We start from the raw sequence: 14,410 nt of genomic DNA, 5'->3' as shown, positions 1-14,410 counted from the left end.
TAACTTGTGTACACTAACAGTGTTAATGGCATGTAAATTAATCTGACTGGTGCTAGCTAGCTTGACAATTTGTTTCAATGATCATGTCAAATTATGTTCAATTTCGATTTTGGGATTTTTATACGGGTGACTATTATGGGAGCTTAATTACAATTCTTATCGGTATTTGTACTTAATTACCTAACATTTCAAGATTTTTTAAAATATAGCATCTCCTTGATTTTTCATGATAAAGATATTTTTGGATTGACTTTGTTACTTTTTTTTTTCTTTTTCTTGGTAATGTTGTTGTTTATTGTTCCTTTGCACTAAAGCATTGCAAAGCTATCAGTTGTACAAGTATGCAAGAAATCTGTACAAATAAAATAGTGAATATCATATGGATTTTATTTTTGTATATGCAATGAATCATAGGACATACAATGACATATACACGACATACAAAGTTACAAACAATAACATAATTGTATATCTTTTATATGCCAATTGTAGATGTTTTATCCGATTACTGTTTTTACCAAATTGTATATATCTTGTAAATAATTGTTGTTATTTTTGTAAAACAAATTTTTCGTTAAATCGGGTATTAGGCCCCCTAATACTTTCTTTTGCTAAAAGTTTTTTTTTTTTTTTTAGTTTCCAATAAGGGATATTGACATCTATATACAACCCTAAGAATTCGTTGGCATATTTTTGGCCAAAGATTACGCTTAGCAATTGAAGCCCAAAAAATTTGGCTTTGTATAATTATCTCCAATTATAATTGAGGATTTAATAGGAAACTCAATTTTCTCTGCAAATTTCAACCTCCTTCTCCTTTTGGATTGAGCGGGTGTGAGTGGATATTGTTGGAATTGGTTGAAAAGCATATGGAAGAGGTTATATACACAATTTGAGGAAGACTAAAAGTGATATGGACTTGCTTCAAAAATCGGACCTAGAAAAAGCTCTGCCATAGGTGTATATCACATTGTATATTCTATATATCACACACAAATATTTATGGACGCAACTGTGATATGTGTATATCACATTATATATCATGTATATAAGTATATATTACACAAAATTTCATGGATGTACATATATATGGTGTGTATTCATTGATATACGTGGAGGTATACACATGATACTATACGAATATAAAAATGATGTCATTTTCAACCTCAAGTTTTTAATATGATATTCAGCTCATATTCACCTCCAATCGTCTCCAAACACATCCAACATTGATATACAAGCTCCTTAAGATGTTCACAACAAAACCCAATTCCCAGTCAAGACAAATCACAGATACGAATCGAGAAAATTCAAATCAAATTTCAATGGTTTTCAATGGTGTTTTTAGATCCTGATCGGCAAAAAATCAATGGAGAACTTGAAAATGATAGAATATTCTAATCCAACAACAAAATTGTGTGGCACTGCAATACCAACACAAACTCAATGAAGAATTCTTAGCTAAAAAAAGTGGTAGAGAGATTTGGTAGAAAATATTGTAAGATTTTTGGTGAAAGTCAGGAGATCTTAGCCGAAAAAGGGAATAGAGAGACTTGATAGAAAATATTCAAAAGACCGGTGAAAATATTAGGGAAAACAGAGGACACTCAATATGTTTTCCTATTGTTAAGGAGAAAGATTTTGGTAATTAAGTGCCAAATCTTGTACATAAATATTAAATTAGTGCTATCAAATAACATATGCTAAAGAATGGATTCTTTATCGTCAATCTATATATAATATAAAGCTAGGCATAAACAAGTTGATGTGGCACCTCTCTATGACTAAAGATTCATATTTATCTTTTTTCTCATTTTTGGCTTTTCTATATATTTTTTGTTTTGTTTTTCCTACTAAACTTTATGTATTTTTGTAACAACATTAAATGACTAAATAATTAATACTCCACTTTTCCTTCTCTTAAATTCTCACTGATGACATTTACTAGCCCACTACACTATCGGTTAAGGAAATTAATATTCAATTTTATTTTCTAATTAAACTGAAGAATTAATGCATGTTAAGGTCTATGCCGTTTTATCTTCTTTTATATTCGTTATCTGAGCTCCCCTCATTTTTCCTAATTCATGTGCTATTGTGATGCTTTAGTTTGCAATTCTCCTCTCATGCCCGAAAGTTGGAGAGTATTAGACCTTCTAATTTGGTGATTTTTCATTTGCACCCTGTATGTATATATTTTTTGTTAGGTATGCGTAGTTCTTTAAATAGACTACTAAGTTGTTTTCAATACTTATTTTATGTTACATTAGTATTGGATTATGGCTTATATAAAGGATGTGATATGTTTTGAAGCCTTGCCGTCGATTTATTCTCAGAAGGGAGGCCGAAGGAATAATCCTGGTGAGCAAGATTGGAGTTAAATTGTAGTTAGAATGCATTTAGTCATTATAAATCTACAAAATGGCATGCTATATTCTTATGTGAGACGCCAAAGGACAAGGGTTTATATATATCAAATAATTATTGATACTTCTCACTTTTCATTGATACTTCATATTTCACATACTCTATTGGTACTTGCTAAAGAAAAATGTATCTGAATTCATAGAACTTCTAACTGAGTTTGCAAGAAGAGAAAGGGATACAATGATTTATGTTTATGATGGTATCAATATTTAGTTGACTTTTCATTCTGCCGATGGTAACATCTTAATCTATTTGTTTATGAAGTTGTTTTCTCTTTGTGATGTTACATTGGTTGATATTTTATTATTCTTGTGCTAAATTTCTGATAGGCTTTTATGTAAGTGATCATCATAGGCATCTTCATAATGGTTTATAATTTAATCACTCATTTGATCTCTATAATGTTAATTTGATATATTTGTGTTTGCACTTATGTAATTACTAACGTGATAGTGATACTTTTTTCTTGAAATCAATTTGAGAGGTAGTCCAGAGAGATATAAAGGTAATGATAATAAGTAAAACTTTGTTGGAAAGAGAGATATGAAGATGGGTAGTGAAAATGTTTTATATAGTCTTTTAAAACGTTTGTAATAAGCATAGTTGTATAAGAGTTGTTGGGAAGTGAAGGATGAAGATGCTGATATGATAGTGAAAATGTTTTATATAGTCTTTTAAAAACGTTTGTAATACGCATAGAGTAGAGAAGCGGTATAAATGATGATGAAATGGGTTGATATACATCATTACATTTTAAATAGAAGAAGATAACTCTGTCAAGATCTCTTTCGTATTATTTTGTGTTTTTCTTTACCTTATCTTTAATCTTTTATATTTAACAACAATAATAATTGTTTGAATCCGTAATAAATTACAATTGATTATATGAATTCTCAATGTCCATGTCTCTCTATTTAAACTTATCTCGGTTATATAAATAAAACAACGAAAAAAATTATGAATACACTAAATTTAAAATCCCTAATGAAAGGAAAAGATATGTTAGATATCTACGTGTATGTCATATGTACCATGGAAAAATCATGTAAAATTTGCTAAACACATGCACATAAAAAAATTAGGTATTTGGAATTCATTACTTTCTTTAAATATTTATTTTTGAGTAAATTTAAACTACAAAATAAAGTTTCATTTGTGTAACAAGTGATGAAAAATAAGACTTAGTTAATAATAAAACAGGTTGAAACTAAAAAATTAATCTGCTTTGGATGTCAAAATAATTTTTAAGATATCTATTATATTCAGATATTAAAAAGGATTCTTTTGTAAACTTAATCTGCGCAAAGTGCGGACAAATACACTTGTTAGACATAATTGTCATACCGTGCCAATTACTAACATTACTTGAGCAACTAACTCTAAAAAGATTTACAAGAAAGCAATAGAGACTAATCAAAATTTAAGGGGTCATTGACACTTATACTCCAATCTTGTGTTGGTCTTTAATTTTTGCCCGTCATAACAAACAATTTTTTTACGGGGCATAAATTTATATTTTCGTATCATAACATCTCATAAATTATGCCTCGCATGAATAAATAGCCCCGAAACATAAATTTGATTGCTAAAGGGCCATTTGAAGGGTAAAAGTGCAATTTTCTCAAATTTAAGCCCCAAATGGCCCAAACGGAATTCACTCGTTTCCCCAATAACCCTCGAAATAGCAGGAAAAAAAAATAATAATAATTGGCGGCAAGTCAAAAACTCATTTCCCGCCAAATTCACAACCCTTAAAACCCAAATTTCCACTTCAATTCTCTTCATCAACAACTAGCATAATTCACCACAACAATGGCCGAAGAAAATCAACAAGAAAACCCCACCACCACCACCTTAGGGACTCACCAACTCCAAATTCCGATAAGCCGAGTCAAGAAAATCATGAAACTCGACAGAGAAATCAACAAAGTAAACTCAGAAGCCTTACATCTCATCGCTAGCTCTACCGAACTTTTCATCGAACACTTAGCTGAGAAATCTGCACAAGTCGCGTTAGAGAAGAAGAGAAAGACTGTAAAACTCGAGCATTTAAGAGTTGCTGTGAAAAGACATCAACCTACGAGTGATTTCCTTCTCGATTCGCTTCCCTTGCCTTCTTCACAACCGTCTGATCCATCTTCGAAGGTTCAGAATCGTACTCGATCATCGACGGATAAGACAGTTCCTACTGGAACACGAAGAATCGAGGCATTCTTTCAGAAATGCACTTAACAGCTTTTTTGGGTGGTTGTTACCTATTGTATTGTGTTGTTAGTTTAAATACAATGTTTGTTTTGGTTGTTACTTAAATTTTATTTACTTACTGACGAAAAGTTCCATTTTATGTAACGACTGATCGCTTCATTACCTTATTTATTTTTTCATATTTTGTGTTTACTTATTATTTAATAATCATATTTTATCTTTTATATACCACATCCTAATTTTCTTGTAGGTTTATCCTTCAAAACTCGGTGTTTTATATGCTGTTTTGAATGGTTGTGTGTAATGGTTATTCACATCCATAGTAGAACTTATTATTAATAATTTGAATAGAAATTGTTATTTTCCTAGACATATGATTTATGTATTGACAGAGGCCGATCTATGATTTTGCCGCATTAGTTGCTGATTATCACTTCATCTACTACTGCCAACTTGTAACCTTGGGTGTGACCTTTGTACGAATATAAACTACTCCATACGTTTGAATTTGTTTGTCTTAGTTTGACTCACTATATAGTTAAAGAAATAAAGAAACTTTTGAATTATGAGTTCTTAAACTAAACATGTGTGTAATGTACCACAATGCCCTTTAAATTATGTGTCTTAACTCTTAAATATGTCATGAACGATGTTGGGTGTAAGAGTTATTAAATATAGGAAGTGAAATTCTTTTTGAAACAAATTGAAACAAAGGAGTAATAAAGAAAGCCTGTAACCATCACTACATTACTTATGTAAGGCCCTTACCTAGATGTGGTGCTTGTCTCTCAAAACGAAGTTGAAGACTAAGTTGATCCTTTTATAAGGCTAAAAGAGCCAAATGTTTTTACTGCATTAGTAACTCACTGATTTGATGAATGATTGCAGTTTAATCCTGTTGCATACAATGCGGTTCGCCTGACTTAAGTCTTCCTAATGTGAGTTAAATGTTGTAAATTCACGAATGAGTAAATATCACGAATGAGTAACATAAACAACTTCACATCGCCAATGATCAATGAATAAAAATTTGTGTTATTTTGCTCTTACATGTTCAAATTAAAACCTTCCAAAGAAGGGAGGTTGTTCATTAATACTTATGCTGCTGATTATAACATACAGGCTAATGTGATCTTTCCAAAAAGATCTCATGGGCGAAGAACACATCATCTTTATGTGCTTGTTCCAAGAAATATGCATAACGGGTTAACAAAGTAGCCTTTGAGCAAAAACAAACAAAGAGTGAATGTATTGATTCTTGTAACAAGACACTCCACATAGGTTTTTATTGGCAAATACTTCACTGAAAGTTGCTCCCCCTGTCTATTTGTGTCCTTCTGAATAAGGTGACATAGTTGTAGAAATCCTAGACAATGTAAGTTATCCTTTTGCATGATTCTACCTTCTTCCTATTAAGGAATTTTCTGATTTCGTCAAATTAGTGAACTCAAATAAATTCAAGATCATTAACACACACAAACTCTAAGGTGAAAAAGGGCCTGAAAATGATGAGACTACTGAAGCTGAATCATCTGCTGGATGAAAAACAAAGCGACTACGGGAGAGGATCTTTGTATGGTGTTCTTTCTTTGCTTCCTTAAACAAAGAAATGCTCTGATGTGGTGTGCTAATGGGCATTGATCCCACTTGTTGTATACCCAAAGAAGACTTTCTATTCACAGGTGTAGCATTGTTGAAACCTCCATTTACGCTTCTATCAGAAAGACGTTTGCTGCTGGTGCCTGGCCTTAGGACAAAGAGATTTTCTTGCCCAACTGGCACCTGATTCTGCGCTTTCTTCTTTTCCTGCAAGAGCAACATTACATCTTGTAAAAGGAGGTAATGATTAAGTTGAGGTATTCACTGTTCATTTATTTTATGTGAATGTTGGATAGATTGGAAATATTTCAATTAGCTTGGGATTGAGATTTTGTTGTTGAAAATATTGGAAGTTAAAAATGTACATAGAGACAGAGAAAAGTGGAACAGTGAATAAGAAAAGAAATTCTTTATATGCGTTGCAGTGCTTACCCGTTGTCTTTGTTTCTCTTCATCTCTTTCTTTCCGTTGCAAATTATACTCTTCCAACATTGCAAGCAGCGGTACCTTAGAATATGGCCAAATGATATATTCGTTAATATATAATCGGAGGGCCAAGGGCATATTGTATATCATCTCTTTGTAGGGCTTGTTGTGGCTGGTATCTTCCTAGTAGCATTTGAGTCTTAAGTTGATGAACATGTCCTATTAATAGGCGCATATTAGTAACATTCTGGAAATATATTCGACTAAATTCTGCAATCTTTTTCATTGCATCACAAGTTTCTGACCAATTTACTTTATGCTCCCTCTGTTCGAGTTTATGTGAAGATGCTTGACTGGTCACACTTCTTAGAGTTTAAGAGTGAAATAGAGACTTTTGACACTTGTGGTCTAAAATAAGCCATAGATATTTGTGTGGTTATAAATCATCTCATTAAGGGTAAAATAGGAAGTTTAAAGTCAGTTGTCACAAAATATAGAAATGTGTGACTAAAAAGGAAAGAGTGTCACATAAATTGAGACCGAGAGAGTACTTCTTTTGAACTCAAAATGGTTAATGTGGCCTATAGTTAGTTCATTAAGATGCTAACGTTGATTCTGTTTCTATTAATTTTTCCAATGCTTCTTGTTGAGTCTTTTCACATTTAGAATATGTTGAAAGCAGGCATACTTTTTGTAGGCCATTTCTTGGTCTGTACCGAAAATATCGTCTATATTCTCACCAGATAAAGAATACCCTCCCTCTCTTTTTTCACCTACGCAAACACATATATATAATTGATGAAGTAGACTAGGGTTGGAGATGCCACTGAACTGTCATGATGTTTTATACTATCAGCATTGGCTTCTGACTTCTGTATTGTCTATAGGAATAAAAACTTAAAAAGATCTTGGATAAATCCAATTCAGCTTCTCTTAGCTTCAAATGATAGACGTTAGCCCAAACCTTTTTGTAACTGCGAGTAATTCTTTGTACTAACCAATAAAAGTATTTTATTTGGGGATATTAGTTACTAACTTCTTACCTCATCATATAGAAAAGGTTTCTTTCTTTCTTCTTCCCAGCTTTTAGTCTTGGCTATCAGCATATCCACCAAAGCTGCATATAAAATTAAAAAAAGAAGGCAACAAAATGAACAAATCCTTGATGAAGACTCTAATCAAGTTTTCAGCTTTGTTATAAAATAATGGATCTGTCTAACTTGTAGAGGCATAACTTGGTACATTGATTTATTCATCTTTCATTCAACAGGTAGTTGTTTAAGTAATTGTAAAGGCTTTATGGCTGCCCATTACTAGGCTGATTTTGGTGATGGCAAGCCATTGGCAGAAATATTTTGATACCTGGTATTTTGTTAACCATGACTCTGGCCCGTTCTGCTCTTCTTAAATTCTTGTGAGCACCTCTGCTTACAGAATACCGGTTATCGTCCTGAAAATATGGATGTTTAAGATGAGCACATGTGATGAAAAAAAGCGAATGGGCTACCGAGTCTTATAGGTGAAGGAACTGACCCTGCTATACTCTTCCAACCATCGCTCCTCATCACGAGCTAATATCCATTTTTCTACCTTCTCCATTATAGCCCTCCTGCTAGATGCCTCTTCTTGTGCTTGTGATATCTGTTTATCCATGCTTGCGAGGAGATCAGCATGGTCAATCTCCCCTTTTGGAGGTTTTGGTCAGTTTCAATTTCAAAAAACAGTATATCACCTTAATAATTAAAAAAATGGAACAGTTAAATTGAACCAACCAGAGTTCATTAGTTTCATTATATTTTCCATCTCTAGCCGTGAGGGAACTTCCATGTGGGATCGCTTGCAAATCTCCTCAAGATCTATTTGTTTTCTAATGAAAAGCTCTTTCATCTTGCTTGCTTTTAGCTGATCCAGTCTCCTGACTTCTGTCTCAGCCTTGGAATTTTAAAAGAATTTCAAATCTCTTACCTCGTGGTACCGGAGGATAAATAATTAATAGTCATAAACACATCATAAACACACTGACCTGCTGGATTATGTCCAGGGTAAGGCTTCCAGGAGTGGAAATAGCTTCTGATGACAATGATATCAAGGCAGTTACATTGGAGAATCTTACACGGTCTTTCTGGGGTGTGTCCATGAGATTCCACAAGTTTGTCAATGCTTTCCCTAGTTGGTGAAGCTACAAATAAGCACAGCCCAGTTAGGACACTAATTCTGCTGATTTTATTGATTTGTATTGATTCTTATGCCTAGGAGTGACAAACGGGGGGTTCGGATATGGAAGGGTCAAAATGGGTTAAACAAAAAAAGGGATAAAATATCTGACTCACCCATATTTAACACGGATAAAGAATGGGTTAATCGACGGCTAATATGGATATCCATATTATCCATGGTTTGAGGAATAGTCAAGTGAGGACATAAGTTGAAAGCCAAAATAAGCTTAGACTCCTAGAAAGTAAGAGCTCATGAAAAATAACAAGCAAAAAAATGGGCATTGATAATATGGATATCCATTTTTAGTGGATAATATAATATGGACAATATACATATTTGATCCATTTTTAAAAAGTCAGTTATCCAACCCATGTCTAATATGGGGCGAATTCTGTCCTTTTATTTGTTTTGAAAGTACATGCATAACTTATTTGAAACTGACCAAAACCTCCAAAAGTTATGCTTGTACTGTTAAAACAAATAAAATGACAGAATTGCCCCACTTGAATTATGCTTCTATTACAATTTTCTTACTCAATGGCTTCCTAATACTAAATCCGCAATCGTCATGATTTGTTGACTACATGTACCGAATAAGAGTGTACTTGCTTTTAGTTAAGGAATGTGCAGAGTTGATGAGATTACCTTTTCGATCCGTGTTTTCTTATCTGCTTCTAATGACTGAACTGTGCTGCCAAGTTTGTCCAATATACTGTCACTAATGTTTTTCGACAGTCCAGATAACTGATTCAGGCTTGGATGAACCTTTGTAATGATCAAAGAAGAATCTGTTCCCAGCATTGCTGCTAAGCTCCGGATCATGCTAATGTAGTTTTCAACCTTTTGAAGTCTCTCAATCTTTTTAAAAAAGGGAAAAAGAGAAGAAGATAGATGAGTAAACAAGAAATTTCAAAACCTTTCAGTTGATGGCCTCTCAGCTTAAGTATTTCATTCGTACCTTCTCATTTTGAAGTCGCTTAAGCTCGTTCTGGTACTCCTCTAGTTTCTTTTGTGATAGATCATTCCCATTTACTAAAACATTTGATGATGAATCATTGTACTCTGATTGACCTGCTATTTCAGCAGAAATCTTCTGAATTTGTCCTTGTACAGCTCTGAATTGTTTCACCTTTTCTTCTTTTCTAATTCGCATCTCTCTCAGAGCAGGTGCAATTGACTCTAGCTGTTCTTTTAGTGTTCCAGTCATCTTTTCTGGCTGCCGGACACAAATTTACTCCCCTTTAAGTTAAGTTTAATCATTGAGTATTTCTTATGCAAAAGATCCAATGACGTGTTTCAATTATTGGAAAGAAAATCCAATGATTCATCTATACCTCTCAGATCATTGATCTAACTAACATCCTGTCATACTCATGTCATGATGCTAAGAGATAGTAATACTCTCTGTGATCTGTTCTGCATTTATGTTGGTTTTTAGACTGGTGCACCTTTTATCATGAGCTTTTGTCAATATTTTCGGATACTCTAGGAACTGCTGTCCGTTGGGACACTAGAAGCAAGTTACATTGCATGGATGGATTTAGAGTTTGTTGGTCATGATCAGCTCTTATACATTTTCATTCTTCTGACTGTGCATCTGTCCTCCAGTTTCGTTTATTTGTATGATTTAAGTTTGATTAGCATTCTTGATTGTGTACCAACTTGTGGAAATGATTTGCGAAGGTAGGTTTTCCACAATTATTGAAAACTCACGTTCTCTTAATTTGACAAGACAATGTTAGTACATGTTAGCAGCAGTGGGTAACGGAAAGAATCACGAGGGTCGAAGCTGATATACTAGCTCTTTTATCTGTGAATTCCTCAAATAGTCGTAGCAAGAAATATATATAGCCCGACTTTTAAACATATTTCACTGCTTTAATTTGCTGATGACATTCATAGATAGATTCATTACCCTACTATATATTTGCATGCATGTAGAGGTCATTACAAAAAATACGAATTAGCTACGAACTTTGTCGCTAATCGGTTGCTAATAGAATTTTTTTGATAATCAGTAGCTAAATACAATTAGCGACAGATTTTTGCTGTTTAGCTACAGAATTTATTCGTCGCTAATTCCTGTTTTTTAGTATTGCTGTGATCTCACTCTCTAAGCTTCATATCTTGGTTTTGTAGCTTCCTAGTTGACAAAATTTCATGTTGGATAAGGGAGTTAAGAAAGTTACCCTTCCAGGGAGTGATCTTTCATCGAGTAACAAAAGGAGATGGGTGAACTCGGCTTCTGAATCTGCCAATTCTTGATGCAGTCGAGCTCTGGAGATGTTTGCATTGTCAACTTTCCTTCTGTAAACATCCAGGCACTCCTGTTCAATGTCCACTAAAACCTTTTCTCTCTCAAACTCATCGTCTCCAACTTCATCCCAAATCATCTATCTTACCAAACAAAAACAAAAAAAGTTCCTTTAGTCCACCAATGCACTTAGGGGTCGTTTGGTTCGAAGACATGTTATACTGGGATTTGTAATGCTGGGATCAATTATGTTGACATTTAGGTTGTATGAAAAATAACATGCATTGTAGTAACCAAAAATAAAATAAAAATACATGCATTGCATAATTTCTTAATAATACTGAATAGAGTGTGTAAATAAAAGAATAGGACTAGTATTGTTAATGCCATTGTTTGTTATGTATAAGAATAATACCGACGACAACTATGGTGTATAAGTAATACGTGTATTAGTTGTACTAGACTTAGGTTTGCTAACAAACATTGCACTAAGATTTTATACAACATTGTTCTACCCAATACACCCTACCAAACAACCCCTTAGTAACAGTATGATGCATGCACATTATAAAAAGAGAACATGCCTGTAATTCTTGCAGCAAATATCCGCATGATGTCTCGAGCAATGCTGAACTTCTTATTCCAATTGGTGTTTGAACAGATCCCATATGAGAAGATTTGCTTCCAAGTGGAGGGAGCACAAGGCTAGAGCTCCTCAGAAGGGTCTTTCTCTGGTAATCAATTGAATTTTTAATGTCCTTAGAATAGATTATATGAGAAAAAAAGACAATGATGATTGGGATCTTTGGGTATGAAATAGTTGCTTAAAAGACAAGGTTGGTCAGGTTAGGTGATGATGAAGCTTTGGGTTCAAGGGTTGGTTCTCTATGGCTTTTAATTCTGAAAGTTCTTTGTTAACTTCTTTTTGAACTTTATGGAAACAATATGCATTCATGTCTTTATCTGTTAGATGTAGTTTCTCATTCAGATGCACAGAGCTTAGATTGCACTATTGTTATTCCTCCTTGAAGCTTTATCCAAACTTCATTCCTAAGCAATCTTTATCCAAAAGTTGGAACGTACTTTATGCAGTGTTTTGCAACATGGCTAACATAATTTTGTAAGGCTTATTGAGGAGAATGCATATAATTAAAGGAGTTGACATATTTTAAGTGGTTAACTTATCTACGTAATGGATATTTGAGAACACGAGCAAAAGTTTTTTTAAAAATTTAAATTGAAAGTATCTAATAGGTGTGTTTACTTTAGGTGTTTAATTGGAACAAATCTTAGTTCGAGTGTCCAAATGTAATTTTGGTGGCAAGTTTAAGGGGTTATTGATATATTAAGTCTTAGTGCAACAAACCAAACAGTTTGATAAAAAATAATGTCAGTATAACTAGTACCAACATTACTACACCCTATTCAGTACTACCCTTAGATCATTGAATAATAATTACACTTGCAATGAGTGTTGATAAGGGCTAAACAAATTTAGACATCATTATCTCAAGATTGAAGATGTCTCATCTCTTAGCATGACTTTCCATCTTGTCCACCTTTATGCTAACCAGCTTTAGAACCATCTCAATGAATAATTTGGAGTTTGTTTTTCTAATAAACTTAATATGACGCATCTTTCAACATGTGACTTCATCATAAATAATGTTTCCGAATTTACAAATTTTCAATACAGTGAAAATAATTCTCAAATCATCATGGTCAGAAACGTCTGTTTAAAGAAACGTGTGCAGCTACTCTTATGAATAACTTTCAACATTGTGTAATGGTTGGTACTTGGTATTAAGGTACTCTTCAGATTCTCTAGATTTGGATTAGTGGGCTGAAAAATTGACTTTGTTCTTTTATGAGAATTTTACCCCATATGACGAAATAAGATCCCTAATTACTCCATTTTTAGGGATTTTCAAGTAATTACATAACAATAGTTTTAAAAATATAGCAATTTAAGGGAATATGTGTCTTTTGATTTTAGGCTCCAATTTTGGTAATCAAAATCAAGTGTAGATTACTTGCCATCAAGATGTAGGTAAAGAACCCTTCCAAAATCCCTGTAATCCGAGCTCTCAAGCTCAAAAAATAAGTCAATAATGACGCTGAATCGCAATATGAACTTTTTATGTCTGAACAACCCTCCATCGGGATTACGATACTCTTTTCGTGATGGCGGACCAGGTTCAATTTTCCCCTTTGCGGTCGTGTAGCCTCTTTTCCGATTCACGACCCATCTGCCGACACTCTGCAGTTGAATCTTGGTGCTCGCGATCGCAGCGCACCAGGTGACAACAATTCTCAGCCTTTTCAACTTGTTCCAAATGCTCCAAAATACCCTCGGGGTTCAATCCAAACATACCAACAAGTCTCAAAATATCATATAAACCTATTAAAAGTTTCAAAACATGAAACGGGGTGCAGACACTCTAAACAAAGGGTTGAATTGTTTCATTCTTCCCCAATTAAACCAACCTTCGTCTTCAGTGTTTCCGGAATCATTTCAAAATTGTTGAACAACTGTAAACACTCGTCAAACATATGCCATTAGTATTGTTGTAATTGTCCTGACAATTTATCTGTCATCAACAACTCCAAGATTCATTAGGCAATCCAGTATTTCGTTAACTTGGATTCTTCTGTATTCCAAATACACATACTCTTCAAAGATGTAAGCTTACTTGAGGTCGATTTTGCTCTCAAAGGTTTAAGTTGCTAGGTCTACATTGAGGTGGATACCTGAATTTGTTTATTTTTGTACAAATCACCCCTTCTTATTAGTCGACCCAACTTGTTTGGAACTGAGGCATCGTTGTTTTCAGTCATCCCTTCTTGTTAAAATCTAAGTTCATTGAAGTTAGCTGCACTTAGAAGATGGCGAAATTGGGTGATGCAGGACTTCTTGTAGCAGCTAGAAACATTTTCTCTGCACTTATCTTCCTTTTTCCATTTACAGTTTTGCTATTCCAACCAATCAGTGACAGTGTGCACCTCTCAAAAATGGTGTTTTAAGGGGTTATTTATTTACAGATCAACTTGATACGATATGCCTCTGTAATTATTTATATGATTTTGCTTTTCATCTATATCTTTTTTCTCCAAAAACAACACTACACAAGATTGCGAACTCAACTTCACTCCTGTATTTGGCTTGCACATTTATATTTTTAAAACGAAACACACTATGTAAGAGTCTTGTAACGACAATATGGATTGGTAAGTGAAGCATTTGCATGTTATGTACATATGTAGCAAAGCTTATTAATCGAA

The 14,410-nt window shown here is 33.7% G+C and overlaps 2 protein-coding genes across 4 annotated transcripts; one reads left to right on the top strand and one right to left on the bottom strand.

The window, feature by feature from the left end:
• The first annotated feature begins 4,189 nt into the window (after positions 1-4,189).
• LOC132067282 (uncharacterized) lies at positions 4,190-4,859 on the top strand. The gene has a single exon (XM_059460479.1). It carries the CDS (start codon positions 4,240-4,242, stop codon positions 4,657-4,659), a length of 420 nt encoding a protein of 139 aa, XP_059316462.1. The 5' UTR covers positions 4,190-4,239; the 3' UTR covers positions 4,660-4,859.
• An 802-nt stretch (positions 4,860-5,661) lies between these two features.
• Positions 5,662-12,085, bottom strand: LOC132067281 (65-kDa microtubule-associated protein 8). 3 transcript variants are annotated; one of them, XM_059460477.1, is made up of 11 exons: positions 11,709-12,077; positions 11,064-11,267; positions 9,833-10,090; positions 9,520-9,732; positions 8,681-8,836; positions 8,430-8,589; positions 8,191-8,342; positions 8,020-8,107; positions 7,701-7,774; positions 6,664-6,738; positions 5,662-6,438 (listed from the first exon to the last, which is right to left on the bottom strand). In XM_059460477.1, the coding sequence occupies exons 2-11, from the start codon at positions 11,265-11,267 to the stop codon at positions 6,115-6,117; spliced, it is 1,704 nt and encodes a 567-aa protein (XP_059316460.1). In that variant the 5' UTR covers positions 11,709-12,077; the 3' UTR covers positions 5,662-6,114. The 3 variants fall into 3 exon arrangements, with proteins under 3 accessions (XP_059316460.1, XP_059316459.1, XP_059316461.1); XM_059460476.1 differs by having other exon boundaries at positions 11,713-12,077; XM_059460478.1 differs by lacking the exon at positions 5,662-6,438 and having other exon boundaries at positions 6,664-6,876; positions 11,713-12,085.
• Positions 12,086-14,410: the final 2,325 nt, after the last annotated feature.

The sequence above is a fragment of the Lycium ferocissimum genome, chromosome 8 (genome assembly GCF_029784015.1).
Source record: "Lycium ferocissimum isolate CSIRO_LF1 chromosome 8, AGI_CSIRO_Lferr_CH_V1, whole genome shotgun sequence".
NCBI classification, from domain to species: domain Eukaryota; kingdom Viridiplantae; phylum Streptophyta; class Magnoliopsida; order Solanales; family Solanaceae; genus Lycium; species Lycium ferocissimum.
Note: the sequence above shows the minus strand (reverse complement) of the source record. Positions and strands in the feature narration are given on the sequence as shown.